This window comes from Hyaena hyaena, unplaced genomic scaffold (assembly GCF_003009895.1).
Source record: "Hyaena hyaena isolate Hyena2069 unplaced genomic scaffold, ASM300989v1 scaffold_178, whole genome shotgun sequence".
Lineage (NCBI taxonomy): Eukaryota > Metazoa > Chordata > Mammalia > Carnivora > Hyaenidae > Hyaena > Hyaena hyaena.
Genome location: NW_024080807.1, coordinates 2,725,082 through 2,749,683, shown reverse-complemented (window position 1 = coordinate 2,749,683; position 24,602 = coordinate 2,725,082). Strand labels below are relative to the sequence as shown.

General features: G+C 39.1%; 1 protein-coding gene across 5 annotated transcripts in view; it reads right to left on the bottom strand.

Moving 5' to 3' along the window:
- Window positions 1–939: 939 nt before the first annotated feature.
- ARHGAP18 (Rho GTPase activating protein 18) overlaps window positions 940–24,602 on the bottom strand; it is a 193,391-nt gene continuing 169,728 nt past the window's right edge. For all 5 annotated transcript variants that reach the window (XM_039240413.1, XM_039240409.1, XM_039240412.1 and 2 more), the window contains exons 11-15: window positions 21,763–21,969; window positions 20,851–20,991; window positions 7,416–7,540; window positions 3,652–3,713; window positions 940–2,427 (exon numbers count right to left, since the gene is read on the bottom strand). In XM_039240413.1, coding sequence (XP_039096344.1) covers window positions 2,336–2,427; window positions 3,652–3,713; window positions 7,416–7,540; window positions 20,851–20,991; window positions 21,763–21,969 — 627 coding nt within the window. In that variant the 3' untranslated portion in view covers window positions 940–2,335. The remainder of the gene's footprint in view (window positions 2,428–3,651; window positions 3,714–7,415; window positions 7,541–20,850; window positions 20,992–21,762; window positions 21,970–24,602) is intronic.

Below are 24,602 nucleotides of genomic sequence, written 5' to 3'. Positions count from 1 at the left end.
TTTACACTGAACTCTACAGCAGCAATAAGCAAAGACTGTGTACTTATAAAGAAATACAATGATTCCACTTCAAAACAGAGGAAACATCTCTGAAATAGTAACAGGGCAACAAGTTTATAAAAACCAGCTCTTCAACTTTTCAACAGCACCTCTCTAAGAACTAAGATGTCTGAGAATCGTAACAAATATATTTGTTGCTTTTATTGTCCCTCACTGACAAACAAAAACTAATGTACCACAAGACTTAAAGTTCACTAGGAAAAAAAATTATAGAAAAAATATTTGGGTTAATTCCAGGGCACTTATATTTGAGGCTCTAGAAGGCTTCTCCTCTTTAGAAGCAGACAAACATCTGTTTTGGTTAAAGGATATTGTTCAATATCAATGAACACGTATCATGAGTTCCAAGAACTCAAAATGAAATGGCCTCTTTGTATTTATTTACCAGGATCTGGTATTCTTTTCCTCATCAAAAGCCTCTTGTGTTTCCCTCCCCACCCCCACATATACCAGGGGAGTAGTAAATATGGTAAAAAGTTAGCTGACATATGCTTTAAACAGCCGTTTGTCTAAATCATTATATTCATTTTTTTTGAAGTCATGCACCCCATAAAATGCTTCAAACACTTATTTTTGAGTTTATATCATCAATTGCTTTCAATAACTTAAACTCTATTAATAAAACATTTTGGGAAGCCAATATATACTGTCAATGTCAGAAACAGAATACAATGTGTTTTTGAAAAATTCCAAACAACAGAAGTTTGCTTAAGCAAAAAACTAAGGCAGGAAACAATTTCAGACCCTCTGCATGTCCCCACTTTAAAAATCACACCGGAACAAGGGGAGCAGGAAAAGAAGTGGCTTTCAACAAAAATAGAAATAAAAATACAGTACATTCATAACCATATAGGATTAAAAGTAATAATTCCGAGAAGATAATTTAGAAAAATGCATTTAATTATAAAAAATTTTTAAATAAAAAAGCAATGGCACAAATCACCACAGTGTTATTTAAGTGATCATATCCACAGGCTGTTCTTATAATAACATGCTAAAAATTTATGACTGTTCTCATTAACAGCATTTTCCCTTCTAATTGGAGTGACATCAAGAGCTTCTGAGAATATGTAATTGTCCCTAAAATACTACTAAAAGTATCATAAACACAGTCTGTGCAACATTCATTCATATCACCTTTTATTTACTACACTCTAAACTCATAAAATATTGAACACTTCTCACTTCGTTCCTCTTATTTACAGTTCAGAAGCTCATCTCTTGTCACAATGCGGTTTGTGCATTAAAATCCCTGGGAATAGTACTTTCCACGGCATTTTTAATAAATTTACTCTGATTATTTAAAGTGAGTACACAAACAAAAGCTTGTTCCTATGACTGTGTCATACCCAGAAAAAAACTAATTCTTCCTGCAGCCTTATCTATGTGTTAGAAAAATCCCTCTTTCAGTAGAATGCATTCTCAACCATTACTGAATTCTACTATCATGCATATTTATATTAATATGACAATAGGTAAAGCCAGCTAGAACTCCATAAATTTCACTTAGAAGAATACAGCGTACATGAAGCGATCTGGCTTTCATTCTCTTGTTATCCATAATCCAGTTATTCGACACGGATATATTTTAGTTATTGTTAGTATATAAACATTGAATAGTTCAGTAATAATTGGCAGTTTCTGACGGTTTTCTTATCTTGATAGTGGATATGGTTCTGTGCACGCGTCAGATGAACTGAAAACCACGCAAATCACCTCAAATGATACGGCAGGAAGAGGTGGGATGTTATTGCTGGGACAAATGATTCAGAGAGAGGAATATTAACATTGGATAGTGACAGGAATTGAATTCAGTCTATTTTAAGATGTATTGAGTTCACGACTTGCCAAATATCTGGTATTTGTGATCTTTTCGGTTAAAAAGCAAACCTTAGTTGAGGGAAGGCAGACATGAGGAGGGGAAAAAGGAGAGAAAGTACATATTACTAGGTGTATGATTTTAGGAGAAAAAAGTGAGAGGGAAGATAGTATGTTTTCACATAAAACAAATGGTCACATCTGGGCACCTTCCACAGAGTAGAATGGTCTCCAAGCTCATTAGCCCCCTTTCCTCTCACTCCAGAGATATTTGTGTGCTCATATTATTAATAACTAACATAATTCCAGCGGCAGCACAAATCTATAACTTTTTAAGGGCTCAGAGTGTCATTATTCAGTAGTCGGGTACAAAGACTCCCGCCATCTCTTCCATTTCCACTCTTGACCCAGCAAGTGTCCTCAGGAAGTCCTCGTGGTTATCTGCAGCTTCAGCCTCCTATGACGGCTTTGACTTTATAACCCACTCTGCGTTGGGGTTGAGCTGATACAAGTCCTTCATGTAAGTGTCATCATCGAGGCAGCGTTCTCCTAGCAAAGAGACATGATATCAGTTGAATATGATACAGAGGCGGAGGTGTGATTTTAAACTTATTCCTCATGGTTTACCTCTGAAATCTTAGACTTCAACATATCTCTCATCCTTTCCCATCTCCCATAATATTGTAAGACTTGGCCAAAATGTTGAAAAAGCCAACTGAGTAGGCTTTCTCTAAAGGAGCGTTTTTCAAATTAATTTAGGAAACTGAAAATACTTTGTGTGAGGGGCTTTGAAATGACTCACTAAAAGCTTACTCACCTTTATTAAGAGGGGCAAGAGTTGGAAACAACACTGCATTCTCGATATCAACATTGCATTCTCGGTATCAATAGTAAAAAGCAAGATCAAATGTATAAATATTTAAGTAATCCTTGCTAATAGAGTTAACAGCTCAAGGCTTCTGATAGAGTTGATTTATTTAAATTTTAAGAGTGAGCCTTCATACTCCCATGTTAAGTTTTCAATATTTACCAACATTTTTATGTCCCAGAAAAAAATTCCACAAAACCTAAAATAGGTTCAATTATTAGTTTGAATTAAACACCATTTCATTCAGTATTTGTTAACAATTTCACCTGTACCATTTTCAAAGGCTAAAATAAAGAGGAAAAGGCTGTTTTACATCTTAATAGAGATGAGTGTAACCACTGATAACTGAAAAGGAGCATATAATATATGAAGCATGGTCAAAATTAATCCACTTATTCTATTTTGATTTCCTAAGTTGCCAACACGCTTGTATTCATATGTGTGTATAGCTGCGTATGTGCACTTGTGCCTGTATTATTTAGTAGGCAATCAACAATGGCAAAAATAACTTCTGCTTTCACTAAAAATATCCGGTACTGAGCCACAATAAAAATGTAATCCTGGCTTTAAACAAGCACAGCTACTTCCTTTATTAAGATGTGATGTAAGCGTATAAAAAAGAAAGAAGTTCTGAAAAACTTCATTACCATTCTAGAAGTTGCTACTATTTTAAGGGGACTTGTCCTTGCTGAGGTTCAACATAGATGGGCATTTGTACAGAGTAGCTCAAATAGAGCCTGTAGAGAAAAGTCAGACCACCGAGCAAATCCACAATATTCATCAACTATCTACAGTGCACTATATTTAACTTCCAATTTCTTTCTTTTCTCCCAAAGATATAAATAATAAGCACTGGCAATGTCGAATCAGCATATGCAATACAAAGACAAACAAAATGTGCTTACCAATATTTCCTCCGATTTCATACAAAAAAACTTCCCCTTTCTTAAGAGTCTGGGCAATCCCACTATTAGGGGCAAAACAAACTGGTTAGTTGTATCATCAAACGGCTAGCTAGTAAATCATTTTAATGTGCTTGGGGAATTCTAGCTTGTGTGGAAAATTCATAACTTAGACACACTGTAATTATCTAACATTTGTATTTTCCCATCTGTTAAGTGTGCCAAATAGGTAATAAAAATGTCACACCTGTAAATTAAAATAAACAAATGGACTCATACATCTGAAGGCAAAATAATAAATCAGCATCTAAATTTGTAAAATTAAAAAGAAAGGGAACATAACACTTTAGCTGCCAATACAATTATTAACATGACCAATTACTTTGCATGAGGGCCAAAAACGTTCTCATCAAACCATAAAAAGAAACATTTCCACCTTAGCTTTCACGCTGCATGGATTTAACCGGTGCTTGTCATGTGTTTGTTGTGCTGACAACTCTAACACAATACAGGATGAATGTAAAGAATAGGACAGGGTTCAGAGCCCTCTCTGTGCTCACCATCTAAATACAGGATTTACATAAACTCCAGGTAGAAGCAAATATTCATTATGAAGGCTTCACAAGTAGGAGACGCATTTACAGATTCATGCTCTTCAAAGAATAAACTCTTCCAGAACGTCAGCTTCAAATAATAAAACTTGGTAAGATTCAGTAATTTTCAAAACTCTGTATATGAGTTACTGAAGACGCCTGCTGAAAAGTCAGACCTAGAGCTCTAGGAACTCTGATTCTGTACATCTAGAACATATCCATGAATCTGCTTTTCAAATGCTCTCCAGTGGACTATGGCTCGTGGGAAGGTTTGTGAACCGTTCCTGTAAGGCCCTGAAGACACACTCCCTGCAATTGCAGGGAAAAGCAGATCTGACTTTTATTCAAACCATTATGAAAACTATGGTCCAGCAGAAGCTTTCCTAACCCCCCATCCAATGACTCATCTTGGTTACCCAATTCTAACTACTCTGCTGTCTGTGACATGCTGGATACTCAAAGCTTTACACGCTCTCACACTTAAGATCCTAATCAAGAGAAAACTCACTTTTTCCCCAAACTGGTATATGCTTGTTTTTAAAAGTAAATAATAATTATTTATAATATGGGATGTAACCCAATATACTTGGAGTATACTAAGAGAGTCATTATTTCTATGAAAACCAAGCTGAATGTTTTGGGAGATTTGATAGGAAAACAAACAAAAAAACCTAGTCAGATATTGCTCTCAGATTATTTTTCCAGTATAGCTGTGTTCTTGCTCCGCTTTAAAGAAGCCTCAACTAGATTTCCTGGTAAATACAAGCTTTTGCATAATGCTAATCAACAAAGTCATAATTAAAGAAAAGGCAACAGCCTTTATCAAGACTGGTGAGTAACTGTGAAATTTATTGTATATTCACTTTAATTTCATTCATGTGTTGTCTTTGGTGGAGAAAGTAGGGGAGGTTAAGGATGGGGAAGGCAGGGTTTCCCAACTGCCCCTAACTGGTGGAATCCAGGCGGTTGAAGAGGGGAATGTGGTAGAAGAGAAAATATATCCAAACACTTATTGAGAATTTCACTTATATGACCCAAACAGCGCTGTGTGCTTCACGGCCATTTTCCTAGTTCATTATCACAAGACTATAATGCAGGTCCTATCACGGTCTACTCTTACAAATGAAAAATTTGCAACTTGAAGAGATTATAAATCTAGCTTAAAATGAAACAGGAAAAGTTGGCATTCAGATCCAGATCATCTTGCTTCAGTATCCCCAAGCATAAAGAAAGGAACTGAGGAATGGCTGGGGGTAGGGGGTAGGGGGTAGGCAATGGATAGAGAAGTTTACCAGAGTTTCCTCTGGGTGGAGAAGGATAGTGAGAAGGGGGGAGGTAGAAAAATGGACCCCACTCCGGGGGGGCAGCAAATTCTTATTTAATAAGAGCATCCCAAGCAGATAATCCAAATAGGCAGAAAACAACTGTCACAAATCTGGTGCTTTCTATAACAGTATGCCTACTACCATCATGCTATACTTTAAATATTAAAGTCACAGTTCAATATACTGTGCAACTTCATAGTCACGTCTTGCATCATCTGCAAGCACAGCAACAAAAGTACAGACGAAATGGAACACCTGGGTCCCAAAAGTAAATGCTGCATAAATGAAGTCTATCGAGCCTGAAAGAGCTGCTTGTGTCTCAAGTGCAGCCAGATCTTCAGGTACCTGGGAGAGGACGGGCAGTCATCCCTGGTGAGCAGAGAGGAAGGGGATTGATTTCATGAGGCAGAGACACCCTTTAGGGAGCAAAGACATCTGAGAAATTCCAACGGCTCCATGGGCTTAATCCTCTAAAATCCCACCTACTCCCAGACTCTGCACCAATGCCCCCAGATCCATGATGGTTTCTATGGTTTCTAGATCCTGGCGTGTATGGAGAGTGTTTCAAGGGAAACCTTTGGAGATGGGAAACATATATTTCGAATTCAGCACCACCACCTATGAAATGTGTGACCCTGCAAAGGCTCGGTTTTCTTATCAGTGAAACAGAAGTATTATTAACACTTACTTCACAGTACCATTGAGAGGGAGTTAGTGCTGGCTTACCGAAAGCCCAGATATTACCAATAAGCCTCTCTTCCAGTTCATCACCATCTGTTACTGCACAGGCTCAACTCTTTTCCCAGCTTATAAGCCCTGAGGGAAGATACTTTAAAAATATATCTTTATGCCCCTTCCAACATCTAGCAGAGAGCCCTCAACAGAGCCCAGGCATATTGAATACTTGTGGTATTGCATCAACATAGAAGAGGTTTTGGCAGAAAACTTCACCGATGCCTTTGAACATTAGAACGAAGAAATGAAATTCTATGGAAGACTAAAACAGAAAATTCATTAGCTGAGATGCCAGTATCCTGGATTTCCCTGAATTGTTAAAAAAAATTTAAATTAGTTAATTTTCAGTGAGTGGAAATGGGGGGGGAATCATTAAAATAATGTTAGCTAAAAATAAGAATTAGAAGGATAAAAATGGAGAGCCCAATACACTTGTTAAAAATCAAAAATTTAAGAAAAGGTATTGTAAAATGCTTCAGAGAGTATATGCTCTAATATCAGCAGAGCGAGCCCAATAGCTGTCAAAGGACTCCTCCTACCCCATCAGCCCCAGAACAAAGGAGGCTGGGATGTCCCTAACGGGGTCAGTGTGCTCTGTGTCCTGGAGATTCCAGAGTTCAAGGGCCTGGCTGTCCACTCTCAATTCTTTATACATTTTTTTTCCCCTTTAATTTAAGCATTTCCTTTTATTTGTTATAGTTCATAGAAAAAGTTATGATTTTTTATTTGTTTTAATCCCACTTTATCCTACTTAGTGATTTTCCTAACAGCCTACACACAGTAATTAACCCCCCAGTCAACATATTCTGGAAAGAATATTGAGTGGTCTCATGTGCCAAGGCCATCGCAGCCACGGGAGCGCGCCGACATCCTACCCGAGAGAGCTCCGCTTGTGCATAAACCACCTCAAATGAACTCAAGTCATTCCAACAGTCTCGTTGTTACCAAGTCTGTTCTTTTCTGCCGGGAAGACAAGATGTTGAAGCACTTCACATCACCCATAAGGTTTGTTTGTTTTTTTTTAAATGGGGGGAGGGGGTAGGGGTAGAGAGAGAGAAAAAGCAAGCGAGCAAGAGCAGTACCGTGGAATGATTAAAACAAAACAGGCCTCTACCTTTCTTGGCTGAGAAACCTGGCAAGGACATCACTGGCTTTTAGTTCTTCAGTTAGCTGTATTGCCATGGAAACTTTCGAAAGATGGGGAGCTTGCACTCGAATCACTCCCTGAGGAACGTCAGCCTGCAAAGCAATAATGACACTGGAACAAAGCTGGCGGCAGCTGGAACACGGAACTCTGTACAATGGATTATATGGTAAGTGTGCTTAACTACTACGCATTTTACTTCACTACATAAAAACCTTAACTACTGTATAATGTAATTTGCTAAATTACATCAAACCTCAAATATCCTCTTAATGGTGATAGGGGAACTTTATAATGCCTCTGCAGTAATGCTTAATTATTTTTAAAGATGTAAAGAATGACAGCAATAACCATTACTGCCGTATTAAGTGCTGATTTCTGAGTATTATCTACGAGAGAGTGCTTCTTCATGCAGCAATTTATGAAACTGAATCAGAAAGAAGTTACTTTGTGTGCTATTGCAATGTATGCATTTAAAAAATCTTCCTGTGCACAGACAAAACGTCACAGAAATGTTTGTTCCTAGGAAGTATTTTTTAAAAAGGACACACACTTTCCTATACATTTGTATTGTGTCTCCTCCTCACTTGGCTAATAAGCTTACACCATGACCACACACTCTGAATTGAAGATGAACAATTCTTTTAAGTTTATTTTTAAAAAATTTTTAATGTTTATTTACTTTTGAGACAGAGACAGAGAGAGAGAGAGAGAGAGAGAGAGAGTGCACGCGTGAGCAGGGGACAGTCAGAGAGAGACGGAGACACAGAATCCAAAGCAGGCTCCAGGCTGAGCTGTCAACACAGAGACCAAGGCGGGGCTCAAACCCACAAATCGCGAGATCATGACCTGAGTCAAAGTAAGACGCTTAACCAACTGAGCCACCCAGGTGCCCCTGAAGATGACCAATTCTAAATCCGTTGCCTATAGGTGTTGAGAAGTGTATATTTAGTGACATAATGAAAGATTTTGAGGACTGTAATATCAAAATATCAGCTATGACATTTGACATATTAGGTTTAATTAATTTCTAATGGTTCCACTACAATAAATAGTAATTTGTTATTTATAACTGTATGCCATGAACAGACCTGAGAACAAACGGCATGAATAAATTATGTTTAAAGATAATGCTCTAAATACTATAAAACTTTGTTTCATTAAAATTTACTGGGGCACCTGAGTGGCTCAGTCAGTTGAGCATCTGACTTTGGCTCAGGGAATGATCTTGTGGTTTGTGAGTTCGAGCCCCACGTTGGGCTCTCTGCTGTCAGTGCAGAGCCTGCTTTGGATCCTCTGTCCCCCTCTCTCTGCCCGTCCCCTGCTTGCGCTCTTTCAAAAATAAAAATAAACATTTAAAAAAACACTGACACTTACTAAGTACTGACTGAGCACCAGGCACCATGCTAGGTCTACTTACTTAGTAGATAAAGAAGACACAAGTCTTGTAGCACACAGTATTTTCTGTACCCACAAAATCATTTTGTTAATGTACATGGTCTTGAATTGCTTCCCCCCACCTCAACATAAAGCATGGAAATACCACACATGGAATTCATGTGACTTCTTTTAAAGTTCAGCAAAAACAACATGGCTATAGAATCAGGCTACAACAAAATGTAGGAGTCCCCCCAAAAACTTACACTTCCTTCTCAGCAACAAGTGAGATATAGTGTCAGAATAACAAAGAAAAGAAGCAATGTTTATGAGATGGAAGAAGGAGCGTGAGATTATGTAAGACCATGGCTTTGCTCCCCAAAGGGCTGCAAACACCTGTTGCAGCTGCGAGACACAACACAGGGCCTCATGCCAACCTACTGCCCTCACCTGACCACTCAGTGGGGGATCACGGGAGCACTCCCTCCCACAGAAGACAGTCAGTGCATCCCAGGGCTGCCCACTCACCATCTTGCTGGAAGAGGGACTGCGTTCTTAACGTCCTTTAATTGGTCTCACTGTGGGTAATGTGATCAACCCCATCCCTAAAGGGTGATCCAATCCCAGCCCATGCCCAGACCTCTCGACGCCTGTTTCTCTCCCATCCAGCCTGGCCCCTTGGCTTAGTTTGTTGACTTCCAATTTCTGGGGCACATTTCTGGCCTGGTAACTTAGTCCAGTTCCTGACCTCCACCTCACCCCTAGGATGCAAATCTAAGTTACCTTTTTCCTTGATTTTGTGACAATTTACTGTCACTTGTAACATTTGGAAAATGAGCTGCTTCTTGCAATGGATGGGGCATTTAATGGGCTAGTGTGCTTTTTTTTTTTTTTCCCCTTTCAAAGCAGATATTAAATGATGTATCTTCTAACTCAGGGATTATGCTACGGGCACTTTTCCCTTGTGTTTCATCGCTAGCCTATATCCCACTCTAGTCATTCTACCTGCTGGCTAGGCCTCACCTGTTTCTTCATAGGAGGCAGAAAATAAGAAGCTGGCAGACAACATGAATGTTGGAGTGAAACTGTAATAGCGACAGGTGAAGCACAGACTCTGTCCATAAAACCCTAATCCACCTTGTCCACCCAAATGAGAAACAAATTTTGGTATTTGGATTAGATTATCATCATCATCATCATATTGTGAAGAGCCCTGAGTGATACTTTATGCTGATTTAGCAAAGTTAGGGAATCTGCTTGAGTCATAATGCCAGATAACCTTACATACAGGTTTTCTTTGGCAAAAATAACAGTGACAAAAACTTCCCATAATTACATCTTATCCAACCCTATCAAAAAGGCATGCAAATCTGTGCTGACATTTAAAGTGAAGTAAGATGATAATAATTAAGCTTTTTTATAAAGTCCACAATAAGTGAGTTATAAAAGCAAAATGATGCAGAAAAATAATACATTGCCATTGAGAGTTCAGAGATATAACAACCTCCCTCCATTGCCTGCTTTCCCTCCCACTATTCCTGTGGTACATTCCATTGTTTGGATTAAAAAGGCAATCAAATTTGCTACAAAGGCCCAGGCTTTCCTGTCTTTTATGCACGTTTTACTCCTCTTCTGCAATATCTCCGGCTACCAATTTCTCAAGGCCCGACTCAAATACACCAAACTCCATAGAAACAGCCTTGATCTACAGGGTCAAAAAGAATCTCCTCCTTCCACTGAATTTTTTTTATGATGGGATTCTAATATATGTCACCTGTGTTCTAGTTATGTGCCACATATCAGAGTCACATCTATAAAACTGTACCCAAGTATCAAATGTTTATGACTAAATGAATCACTGAAAAAGAGTTCTAAGAATGCTATGGTAATGTTATAGCATTTTTCTAGAATAAAATAATGTATACAAATGTGCATTGCCTTAAAAGAAAAAAAAACAGGAACGTTTTCTAAAAAAACAAGTTGCCTCGATGTACCACACGGTATTTCCGCTAGTGAGAAGAGACAGGTAGGGAAAGAGAGAAAGGAAGGAATTAAAAGTGTTATAAGAAATAGTTCAGTCACTTACTCCCGTAGGGAGTCACCAACATTTGCATGCAGTTGCTTGAGGACACAGGACTTTTCCGAGAAGACACCTCATGAACAACTGAAGGCCTCTAATATGGTGGCCATGGCCTCCACTTTCTACAGGAGTTCAGAGACCATGCTTTAAACAGTACAGTCATGGTTCCTTATAAATCACAGCACTGGGGTCAGTGTGGTATCGGGGGTCATAGCCAAGAGCAGCACATCTGACACAGGAATCCAGAGTCTCTCTCACAGGGTTAGGAAGGAGGAGGGTCAGAGACTAGATTCTCAGGCACTTGTGAACTCACATATATGTGAAATGTTAGGTAATTTCTGTATTATGGCTTTGCCAGCAGATGCAGGCATACATACGGACTCCTTATCACTGTGAAACTAAACTTTCTCACACCCTCCCCTGAGTGAGGAGAGGGCAAAACTAGGCCAGTTCTGGATCAGCTTTAATGCTTCCCAAACTAGTAGCTATACTATTTTGACTCATTTCACATAGTAATGGAGTATCAGCGGGTATGCTGTTTCAAAGGGACACATGCATCCCAATGTTTACAGCAGCACTACTAACAATAGCCAAAGTATGGAAAGAGCCCAAATGTCCATTGACGGATGAATGGATAAAGAAGATGTGATATATACATATACATATATATATATAATGGAGTACTACTCAGCCATCAAAAAGAATGAAATCTTGCCATTTGCAACTACATGGATGGAACTAGAAGGTATTATGCTAGGTGAAATTAGAGAAAGGCAAATATCATGACTTCACTCCTATGAGGACTTTAAGACAGAGAACAGATGAACATAAGAGAAGGGAAGCAAGAATAATATAAAAACAGGCTGGGGGACAAAACATAAGAGACTCTTAACTAGGGAGAACAGAGGGTTACTGGAGGGGCTATGGGAAGGGGAATGAGCTAAATGGGGAAGGGGCATTAAGGAATCTATTCCTGAAATCACTGTTGTACTATATGCTAACTAACTTGGATGTAAATTAAAATAAACTAATTTAAAAAATAATTTTAAAAAGAAGGAACTGGAGTATCAGAGCCTGGGAAAACCTTTCCATTAGGCCAACGATGGCATATAGCACCTTCCTAGCTTGACTGGCCACACTCCCTAACAACCACAGAAACTTCTAGCAGGAAGGTGTGTGCACATCTCTGTGGATGTATGTGTGTCTGCATGAGCACGCAGGACAGAAACAATTCTTAAGTGTTCATTTCTATAGTAATACATCTCATCGAAATTCTCACCATATACAGATTAAGAGTCTGACTCACTTTGAATCTGCCATGCCCTTCACCATTGGAGAAGAAATGTGTTTAATTGGTAGATACAATGGTTAAACACGAAGAGTTTAGAAGCTGTTTCTGGAAACTTTTTTCTGGATATCTTGACAAGGGTGGCCAAGTGATATTTACTAAAGACGATAAACAATAAATGATGCCAAAGTTCTAGTTTAAATGGTGTATGACAATTACTATAAAGCTCCAGAATCATGCTTTATCAAATAGTCAAGCCATTGGTATACTAATTACATTGAGCTGCCAAGCTTTGAATAGACACAAAATGCCTGATCATTAGAGCAAACAGTCTGTTCTTAACATGAGCCATACTAACTGAATCTGTGAATAGTTTCATCTTTGTAACTTTCCTGGTTTCACATTTTTTGGTCTTAACAGCTGTGACTCTCATTTTTTTTTTATCCATTTATTTTTGGTGTGCTGGTGAGCTGAAGTTATGTGATGTACAGCCAGACCAAGGAAGAGCAGTATTTTACTAACACACTGTTAAAATTTTCTCACAAAGAATTTTACAACTTACAAAACACTAATTTCTTATGCATACAAAAACTATTATAATGGAAAAAGTTATCTCATATGTGGTCCTCATGCGTTTTGTGTATTGAACTAAAGTATATTTTTAAAAACATGATTTTATTATTTGGTGAAATGAAAAAACGATTTTAGTGTTTCTTCATAACATGTAGATGAATACTTCATGGCTCATAGTTTTATACTCTAGGTTAGAAATTCAATGTCAGATCTTTAAAATGGATAGAATTTCTTCTTTTTTTTCATTAAAACTAAGGGAAATGTAAAGCTGACATTTTAATGCTACAGAAAAACCTTTTATCTTCAAAAGGGCAAACTGGAAATATAGCTTTCTTAAGAAAAAGGCCAGATAGAACACATATTTTAGAAAATTAGACAAAGACATTTTAGCAAGGTATCTTAAGCTAAAATGGCATATTCATCACCTTATTCTAACTGGAGGTAGAAATATGGAAGCCATTCTCTGCTATCTTGAACTGCCTCAGTCCTGCTTATAATTGAGCCTCCATTATCCAAATGCTTAAACTTTTATCCAACTTACAGATTCAGAGAGAATTGTGAAGAAGGATCTGAAATGACTTCTGTAATAATAAGCATTTAATTTACAACAAAATTAAGTTCTAATGTTATTATCTTCTAATATGGTATTTTTATGCCTTATAAAATCATAGAACGTCTTAAAAAGAAACACGATTTTTGTGCTTCATATTGTGATTTTTCATGTGGGTCCCCAAGCAGATCCAGACACTGTTTCTACACCTGAAGCAAATGCTTAAAACAAGACCTGCAGTGATGCTCTGGGTCAAAGCTGTTAAATGAAACCAGAGATGGAAAAATAAACAGAGCTGTGACCAAAGACAGGCAGCCCTCACTACAAACAGCCCAGAATCTACATCGGAGTGATGCCAACTCCAGGATTCTTCTGGAAAGAATGGCAGAAAGTGGCAGCAACAGATTTCTTTTCCGTGTCTGAAGCCCTAAACATTAAAAGGCTAACAGATCATCTTGGACTTTTGGCAAGTCCTGTAACCTCTCTAAGACTTGAGTCCCTCAACTGTAACTTAGGGGTGTGACACCAGATCATCCCTTCAGTTAACACTGAAGTCAACCACAGAAGAACCATTCCCTCTACCAGTAAAGGGTGGCGTGAGCAAGCTTGGCTTATTTTGTGGAATCTCTTTCTCATAAAGACACGGTTTCCCTTTACTTTGAAAGGTGGGCTTGAAGGACAGTAGAAAAATCATACAAATCTAAGTCCACGATGGACGTGAAACCTGCACGATTCAGCAATTCATAACAAGATGCTCACCAAAGCAAGCTGTCCTAGACCCTTATCAGGCAGAGATGCAATCTGAGGTCATAATGAGTGAACTGATAGAATATCTGTGATATTCTTATAAAATACTAAAAGGAAAAGTGTGGGAGACAGGATGGAACAAGATTAGAAAAATAGGTTTGATCACTGGTGATAGGTTTATGAGGGTTCATATATTATTCTGTTTTCATGTATAGGTTAAGAAAAAAATCCATAATATGATTAAATCTACATTTACACACATATAAATACCAAATGGGAAAAAAAAATCACACTTACAGTTTTTGTACAATAATACACATGCCACGGTCCTGCTCTTGGATATGTTGACTCAGTAGCTCCAGGGAGTGACCCAGTCAGGTTTTGTAAAAAATAAAGCTACAAATGTTCTTACTGCATACTTTGGATGAGATACTGTTAATATGATCTTACCCTTCATTTTATAGAATAAATTAAGACCCAGCAATAAAACGATTTGTCATTAAGTGTCTCACTGATGGTATAGCTAGAGCTATATTCTCAAGACATATGAGTTCTAGAATGTGACGTGGTGTGTGTATGCATGTGTGCATTCATTTGTGTGTATGTGTGAGACATCAATCGCAACTGCAAGTTGAAGGCTATCAGGAAATGATTATTTTTAATGGCCTACAAAGTCAGAACTGACTTTTCAAATGCAAAACACACTGTACTTCTATCCAATGTTAACCTTACTCAGCCTCTATAGCACATGGTACCACTAACCAAGCCCTTTTACCTACTTTACTCTTCCTCCCGGGGCTTCTAAGATGCTATTGTCTTCAAGTTTCTCTGACGTCCTATGATTTCTTGGTCTCTTTTACCAGCTCCTCTTCCATGGCCCACCACTAAAATATTGGAGTCTTTCGCTTTAATGACAATCTCTATGCTAATCCCAAAAGCACACCCCCAGCTCTGGCTGCCCTCTAAGCTCCAGGCGCATGTAGCCAGAGTACTTTCACACCGGCAAGTCAATTACTAGCGTCAAAAACTGACTACCTCATCAAAAGTGTATTCCTTTTGCATAATACTTTAACTCAATGATAAAATTACCCAAGGTAAAATCAGCGAGTCTTTCCAGATTCGTCCTCATGCTACACTCCTCATACCCAATTAGTTTCCACATCTTGTGGGTCCTTCTGACTCACATCTAACATTTCCTTCCAATCCCACTGCTGGGTGTTGGCGTGGCCCAGGGCTATGTTAAAAGCTATATATTAAACATATGTTAACAATGGCAGTATAGGGGTGCCTGGCTGGCTCAGTCAGTTAAGCATCTGACTCTTGATCTCAGTTCAGGTCATTGTTTCACGGTTCATGAGATCAAGGCCCGAACTGGGCTCTGCCCTGACAGCACAAAGCCTGCTTGGGATTATCTCTTTCTCCTTCCCTCTCTCTGTCCCTCCCCTACATGTGCTCCCTCTCTCTCAAAATAAATAAATAAACTTAAAAAAAAAATAATGGTACTATTACACATTAGCTCAAGACTAGTGTATATATCCTTCTCAGAGTTTTTCTGTAATATATAAAGAAATAGAGAATAAGAGTCAAGGCACCCAGATTTAAGGATGTATAGATTTGGCTTCAAATTCCAGCCCTACCACTTCCTTTCTATATAAGCTTCAGTAAGTTAGATAAGACTGCCGATCGTCACTTTTTTTTTTTAATATACATATTTTTTAATTTCTAGGAGAGAGAGAGAGAGACAGCGTGAGCAGGGGAGGGTCAGAGAGAGAGGGAGACACAGACTCTGAAATAGGCTCTAGGCTCTGAGCTGGCAGTCAGCACGGAGCCCGACGCGGGGCTCGAACCCACGAATCGCGAGATCATGACCTAAGCGAAAGTCGGTTGCTCAACCGACTAAGCCACCCAGGCGCCCCTGATCGTCACTTTCTACATCTATAAAAAATGAGATAATACCGCCTTACACTTCAGTGAAACTGCATCATGCCTGATCTCTGGCAAGCGTGCAACATTACGATACTACCCCTTACAACTATGGTAATACTCATGAATTTGTAACTTTTCTTCAACACATTAGGAGTATGAATATCTTCTAACATCATACATAAACACTTGTATTTCCATGCTATTTCATTACACAGATATGCCACGACAGATGTAACCAATCACCTGTATCCTTGTGGTATTTTTAATTCTTGTCAGTATAAAGAATATGGCACTGAACTTAAGCAGAACTATTTATATGTTCCCTTTAAAGGGATTTCTGAGTACAAGCAATAACATGGTTTTCAGGCCTCTGCCACATGCTAACCGCTCTCCCAAGGAATTCTACCAATTTAGATACTCCCATCAGCAATGAGATTAGTTGGCATCTCCTACCTAACCTCCTATTTTTCACTGCTCCAATCTTTCCTTCACCTGACATCACAGCAACTATTTTATTTTTACCTTAAAGAGAGAGAAAGAACATAAGCGGGGAAGAAGGGCAGAAGGAGAGAAGGGGAGGGAGGGAAGGAAGAGAAAGAATCCTAAGCAGCTCCACACTCAGCACACAGCCTGATACGGGGCTCAATCCCAGGACTCTAGGATCATGACCTGAGCTAAAATCAAGAGTCGGAGGCTCAACTGACTGAGCCACCCAGGTGGCCTTACAGCAATTATTTTAAAATTTAAACACAATCATGTAACTCCAGTGGTCACAGCTTCCCTCGGAATAGAAGCAGGCTCCCCCTAGTGACCGATCTTGGCCTTCCTTATGCCCCCGCTGCCCCTGCGCCTCACTGGCCAGTAAGTCCCAATCTCCCCACCAAATACCCTCAAACATCCCCTCCTTCCTCATCTAATACAAACCTTACACTCAACACACCCAGACTGAAAACTGTGATCTCCCCCCATCATGGGGGCAATTCCAGCCTTCCAATTTCTCGAGCCAAAACCTTGGAGTCATCTTTTACTTCCTTGTCTTACAACTCAGATCATTTCAACTTGAAGAAATTCCAATAGATCTAACTTCAAAAAACACAGAATCTGACCACTTTGCCTCCAGGACTAATATCCTGGTCTCTCAGTTAGATTAAGATGTGATCCTCTCCCTATCTCTGCTGGCTCTCCTACAATCTATTCTCAACCCAACAGTCCAAGAGAACATTTATTTTTTAGTTATTATTTTTAAAATAAACTTTTTTTTTTTTAATTTGAAAAAGAGAGAGGGAGAGTGCATAAGCAGGTGTGAGACAGAGGGAGGGAGAGGGAGAGAGAGAGAGGGAGAGGGAGAGGGAGGGAGAGTGAGAGAGTGAGAGAGAGAGAGAGAGAGAGAGAGAGAGAGAATCTCAAGCAGGTTCCACACTCAATGCACAGCCTGACCTGGGGCTCAATCCTAGGACCACAGGATCATGACCTGAGCCAAAATCAAAAGTTGGACACTCAACTGACTGAGACACCCATGTGTCCCCCACCCCCACCCCCCCCATCAAGGGAACATTTTAAAACACAGATTATCAAGCCTTTGCTCAAACCCTGCAGTGACCCCATTACATGAAGGATAAATTCAAATTCCTAAAGATGGCCTGCAAGACCCTATCTAATATGGTCCTCTGGTCCCTGTGACATCATCTGACACTGCTGTCACCTTTGCCAGCTCCACCCAGTCACAAGCACTCCTTGCTGATCCTCAAATACCCCAGGCAGGTTTCTGCCCTAAGGTTTCCAAAAGATCATTCCTTCTGTGCTTCCTGAGATATACACCCAACTCGGCTGCCTGCCCCTCCTCCACCTCTTCACTCAAAGGAATAACACCCAGACTACCCAACTTAATATTGCAAGGGGCTCCCTCTCTCAATTCTCTTTTTCTGTGCTGTTTTCATTATTTTTAGAGCACTTTACCACATACTAGCATGCCAGGGAATTTATTATTATTTTTTTTTTAATTTCTGAGAGAGAGAGACAGTGTGAGCAGGGAAGAGTAGGAGAGAGAGGGAGACACAGAATCTGAAACAGGCTCCAGGCTCTGAGCTAGTTGTTAGCACAGAGCCCGATGCAGGGCTCGAACCCATGAACCATGAGATCATGACCTGAGCCGAAGTCAGAGGCTTAACTGACTGAGCCACCCAGGCGCCCTGGGAATTTACTTGTTATATTAATTTGTAGATACAGAATTTAAGCCGCACAAGGACAGCATTTTCTGTTTTGTCCATTAAATATATTTCAAATGCCTAGAACAATGCCTGGCACATAAAAGCCATGCATTAGGTAGTTGCTTAGCAAATGAATAAAACATCCTGGGCAGTTTTGCGCTCCGTAGTTTCATGCTACACACGAGAATGATCTGGGTGGGGGGCGTGGTGGGGGAGAGTCAGGAAGCACAAACTAAAAAGACAGAAAGGGGGCGGGCAGCTAATCACAAAGTAGATGGCCCTCATCCTACCCAATAACTTCACTGCTGTTGTTCTGTCATTGTTTTTGATTATTCTCCCTAATGAAATGACAGCAACTCGAAGAAAATTCTGGCAATTGGCTGAAAATTTTCAACCAAAATGACAGGTCCCATGAGCCTCGACTGTGGGTTATGGTTGCCCATGGATTAGCACTCTGCCAGGAAGCTTCCTCTGTGAGTGAGACTTCTCTATTCAATCTGCTGCCTAAAGAACACCAACGTGTTCTTCACATCTCAACTCTACTTCCCAGTATGGCTCCTCTGATGGCCACTTCCTGTTTTATGACCCAGGGTACCCTGATCAGGCTTCTATCACACACCTCTGGCACCCGTGAGCTCAACCCTTCTGTATCACTCTCTCTGCTGCCTGTGGGTGAGCACTGGACTCATCTTCCTTTGAATACCTAGCAGGGAGTGGCTTGGTACCAAGGAGGCATTTTATTAGAAGAACCAATGAATTTCTCAGAAAACAAAAACTCAGAGAGTCTGAGTAACAGCTAATACATGATAAAACAAAGATTTAAAGCCTAAGCCTAAAAATGATAATATGGCTTCTAACGAGTACAGAGATAACTCTCAAACCAACCCTCATCTAATTAACTCGAAGTACAAACTAAAGAAATCCCAGTTAACACAAATTCTTTGTGAATAACAAAATCACATAAACATTTTATCTCCAAAACACAACTTTTAAATTTTTGTCTAAAGATTTAGTTTCTTAAGAAAATTTATTTATTTTTGGGAAAGTGCAAGCAGGGAAGGGGGACAGAGGATCTGAAGCGGGCTGTGCACTGACAGTCTGACAGCCGTGTGCCCAGTGTGGGGCTCGAATTCACAAACTGCATGCTCATGACCTGAGCTGAAGTTGGATGCTCAGCTGACTGAGCCACCCAGGTGCCCCTAAAGATTTCTTATTTAAAAGGCACAGCACAAAAACTTTCTCAGATATATAATGTACCTCAGAGAATCACGTTATAACTACTTCACGAAAAAGACAGGGCTATAAAGCCACCTGAATTCATGAATAAAGAGAGCTACAAAACAAGATGATATTCACATATCTGTAATGGTTTTAGAGGAAATGTTCTCAATTAAACAAAAATGATATGTCAGGGGTGCCTGGGTGCTCCGTTGGTTAAGTGTCCGCCTTAACGGACGTGTCATGATCTCCCAATTCATGGGTTTGAGCCCCGCATCGGTCTCTGTGGAGACTGCTTCGGATTCTGTGTCTCCCTCTCTCCCTGCCTTCCCCAACTTGCACTCTGTCTCTCTCTTTCATAAATAAAGAAACATTAAAAAAATTTTTTTAATTATGTCAAAAACCCTTTCTAGTCTATAATATCAAGCCCTTTCTCAAAAAAAATTGAACAGTTTATAATTTCCCTTAATTAAATTTTATGTTCTTAAAGATACTTAAAAACTGACCAAAATGTTTAAAGCCAAAAAGTGTTATTTCATAGTGGTGAGCACTATAAATAAGTATAGAGTGTATATACATACATATGTACATATATATATACCTTTTTACAATTACTAGATCCCGAAATAGGCCAAAGCCAAAAAAAAAAAAATCAAATGCTGATAACTGCATTTCCATGTTATTCCACAAGATGTCAGCATGTAACTGAATAACCTCAATAATGGTGATGGTGGTGCGGGGTGTCTCCGCCTTAAACAGAACAATAGAAACCCTTTCATTTCATGATCTTAAGTTAGAGCTTTGATAACTCACTTCTTAAATGTGTTTTCATGTGTATTTTATTTTGTTAAACCCAATTCTTACTATATTCCTACAGCAGTTGGTAAATGCTGATATTTAGAAATTTCTTTCGTGAAACATTTTAATTTTCTTTATTCCAACATAAATCTCCCCAAATTTTTCCAGTGATCCAATTAAGAGCCTTGAAGGACTCACTGAAGTCCAGGAAGGATCCTGGGCATAACCAACCATTGGTCTGTTTATCTGGGTTATTTTACAGGTGAGAAAATTGAAGACAAAAGATCAGTGATTCACACAGGGACTCTTCTTCACTCAGTAGATTACACATTCAGTGGGCAACTGAAGTCTCCACAGAGCCCTTTGTGTGGGTGTGGGTGTGTGCGTTGAGACATTCTTCTTATTTTCCTTTGTTCTCCATTAACAGCTCATATGCTGAGTCACCAACACCTGAGCAACTGTTAATACTGATCATTAGCAGAAACACAGTTACCATTATAGAGGCCTTTATCTTCAAAGTAGCACCCAAGCCCTGTAAGCATGTAGGAAGTCACACAACAGAGACATGAAACTCTTTGCTTGTGCAATAGTAAAAACAATACTGAAATCTGCATAAATACGGATCTTCAGTCTTTTCTTACATCGTTTGTGCTCTTATCTTGCTTTTCATATTTTTCTCTGTCATAAGCCATTTTCTTCAGCAGTTTCTTCATGGCTTTTTTCTCTTTTTTATGGTTTTCAGTATTTTGCTTTCTCACTTGGTTGACAATAAACTTGGGAATCTATGGAGACATAAAATTAAGTTTGGGGAGGAAAAAGAAACGGCACAGTTTTGAACTATGGAAATAATTATCTTTATTTCTTAAATTTGGAAAGAAGTAAGACTATGCCATTTTATGCGCACTATTAAATATGTAAAAATGCATCATTTTATTCATTCACTATGAGTACAGAGCATCCACATGAAATAATTTACCTCCCATTATGTAAGTAAGGTTCAGAAAGAGGCTTGGTAAAGTTCAAGGTCATAGTGGCCACCTTCTATGCCTCATATGCCAAAATTAGAGACTGCCTGACATGAGGTGACTGACATTAGGGGCCACCACCTTGATGGATGGCCACCTGTCTACAACCTACCTTTCGCTAACCTGCGGTCCCTTCTAAGAACCAGCCAGCCTCATTTGTTAAAAGAGAAAGAAAAACTGACCAATAAACGCTGACAGGTGTCTAGCAATAATCTAGGAAAAAACGATCCTCATAAATTACATTAGCAAAAAGAAAATATTTTAGAAGTTATCAAATTGAAATAAGAAACTAATTCTGGCATCTTAAAAATTGAAATTCCATAAGTGGACATTAATATCTTTAAATTTTAATTTCAGTGTAACACGTTAACTTACAGTGTTCTATTAGTTTCAGGTGTATGGACATTAATTGTTTTAATTGCATTTGAAATCATCTCTGTTGGTTAGTTTAGAGAAAATATAACCATAAAAAGGCTTTAGAATCTAGATATCATCACTCATTAACAGAGCTTAAAGAGATATACTTACTGTCCACAGAAGTTTTTGATACTTAATCAATAAGTGCATGATATTAGCTGTCCCAGCTGCCATTACAAATTCTTGCTGTTCGCTGGACTTCAGACCCAGTGTATGACACATGAAGAGATTTGGGGCCATGACCATTGCTACATTCATAGTCGTCATCTTATTTTTCTCTCTATTGTCTATAACTCTTTGGAGAAATTCAAGCAGGGCCTGAAACAGAAAGAGCTCTTTGAGATTTGTGTTTTCATGAAGATAAGAGATTAAAGCACTGTAGCATATGGGGTTTTTCCTTAGTTTAAAAAAAAAAAAAAAGTTGTACATAACCACCGTCAGCTAGCTACATCCAATGGGCCTTGTCATCAACACTTCCCCATTTGGTTAATGAACTCCGAGGTGGTGCTTTGTTTCTGCCAAGGGCTATGGCCCTGGGGAATGAGGCAGGCAGGACACACGTGAACCAGGCAGCTGGGAGAGGAATGGAGACAAACGTTTTCAGACCTAGAACCTACCAGAGCCACGGAGCCCGAAAAGCAGGTTTTTTTAATTTTCATTTTTTTAAAAAAGTTTTTTAACGTCTATTTTTGAGAGATCGCGTGCAAGTGAGCATGAGCGGGGGAGGGGCAGAGAGAGAGGGAGACACAGAATCTGAAGCAGGCTCCAGGCTCTGAGCTGGCAGTCAGCACAGAGCCTGATTCAGGGCTTGAACTCATACTATGATATCATGACCTGGGCCAAAGTTGGACACTTTACTGACTGAGCCACCCAGGCGCCCCAAAGGCAGTTTAAAATATCATAGAAAGATACGCTTGCTTCAGAAAGTGCTTCACTTTTCTCATTACGAATTAAATATATATATATATATATGCATTCCCTTAGAATGGCTTTAAGGTACTCAATAGGTAGCTGATATGAAATCTAAAAAGAATGGAGACAGTCATGTGGAAGAAGGGGGAATGAAGAGAGAAAAAGAGTTTTGAAAAACTGAATGAGTAAATAAAAAGCAACTTTTCACAATGGGCTGGTTTATGTTCATTTTGAAGCCACCCACTTCCCACCTCTACTGGCAACATTCCTGTGTCTTCTGAGGCTACCCTCCATAAACACCACCAGCAGCTTACCTCACCCTCCTCCTTTCAGTACTTCTTTTCCCATTTTCCTTGAATTAATTTTGGTCTAGAACAATCACAATAACTACACAAGTATTCAATCTTCTCTCTGAGTAAGGGAGGCATTGTTTTAAATACATCAGAGATCACCTCGCTTAATTCTTACTAGAGACAGAGGCTGTAATTATCCCCATTTTACAGATGAGCAATGTTAAGAGAATGTAAGTAATGTACCAGAGCTAAGTAATGTCACAGAGCTAACCAATGCTGGAGAAGGCCCCTATGGCTTTTCTTTCGGATCTGTTAGCTACTAAAAGACTCAGGTTTTCTTTTTTCTTTCTTTTTTAATATTTTTTAAAATTTTTATTTATTTTTGAGAGAGAAAGAGAGACACCGAGTGTAAGCAGGGGAGGGTCAGAGAGAGAGGGAGACACAGAATCCAAAGCAGGCTCCAGGCTCTGAGCTGTCAGCACAGAGCCCGACACAGGGCTTGAACCCACAAACTGTGAGATCATGACCTGAGCCGATGTCGGACGCTCAACTGACTCATGTTTTAATATTTAGCTTAAAATCCCTATGTGAAAAAGGTTAAATAAGCTATACCAAAGTGGAAAAAGAAAAAAACAAGATAAAATTGTGTTCATCTCTCACAGGATTTAGGGGGAAGAAATTCCTGTGTTAACAGATGGATCTTTAATCAAGTAAAGCTGCTATATAGACCTTAAAGTTTTGAAACAAACTAAAGGCACAGCCTCAAAACCTAACAATAAGATTTATGTATCTAATTTCTGGTATAGTGCTCAGAAAGTTAAACTATAATCCAAGCATAAAGCTATATAGAAACAATACCTTCTCAAATGAGAACAAAAGATTAATTGGTAGGGTTTGGGGGGAAAATTTAATTTTGCTCCAGAGACAAGAATAATTATTTAGGTACCAGTGTATCTCTTTCTTTACAGAACATAAATTATAGAGATTAGGTAATAAACCACTTTAATTGTGGTGCGCATATGCAGTAAGATTATTCATACTATTACTATCAGAATATTAGAATGTTGTGTGTGTTTCTGGGTACGTAGATATAAAATTAATAAAATATTAGCCTGGCCCTTGTTGAAAGCACTTTATCTTCAGATATAGTTTCTCTTTACCTGAAATTGAACTGCCCTTTTGATTTTTTATTACTTTTTAAAGTTTATTTATTTTGGGGGGGGGGGAGAAAGGGAGAGAGCACTGAGGCACGGAAGAGGAGTAGCACAAGCATGGAGGGTCAGGGAGAGGGAGAGAGAATCCTAAGTAGGCTCCTGTACTCATCAACCATGAGATCCTGAGCTGAGCCAGTCACTCAACTGACCGAGCCCCTCAGGCACCCCAAGAACTGCCCTTTTGAAAAAAGTCTCTGTCACCAGGCTGGTATTACACAAGTATCACTGGACCCACTCCCTGAAAACCCAGTTTGAGTCCCAGCACAGTTAGCTATTAGTCATATGTGATTTGGGGGTAAACCTTGGATATCTCTGCCCTTTAAAGTCTTACTTGTAAAACAGGAATACTAATCTCCCTGCGTACCAGGAGTGAGCAAGACAATGTATATAGCTAGCTTCTTAAAAACTAAATAACTAAATAAATGCCATTAATTATATTAACATGGATCCCATGCGGATATCTTAACATCAGTTTTCACTATTCTTCCAAGTCAAAAGTAGTTACAATCAATGATTTAAATACACAATAATC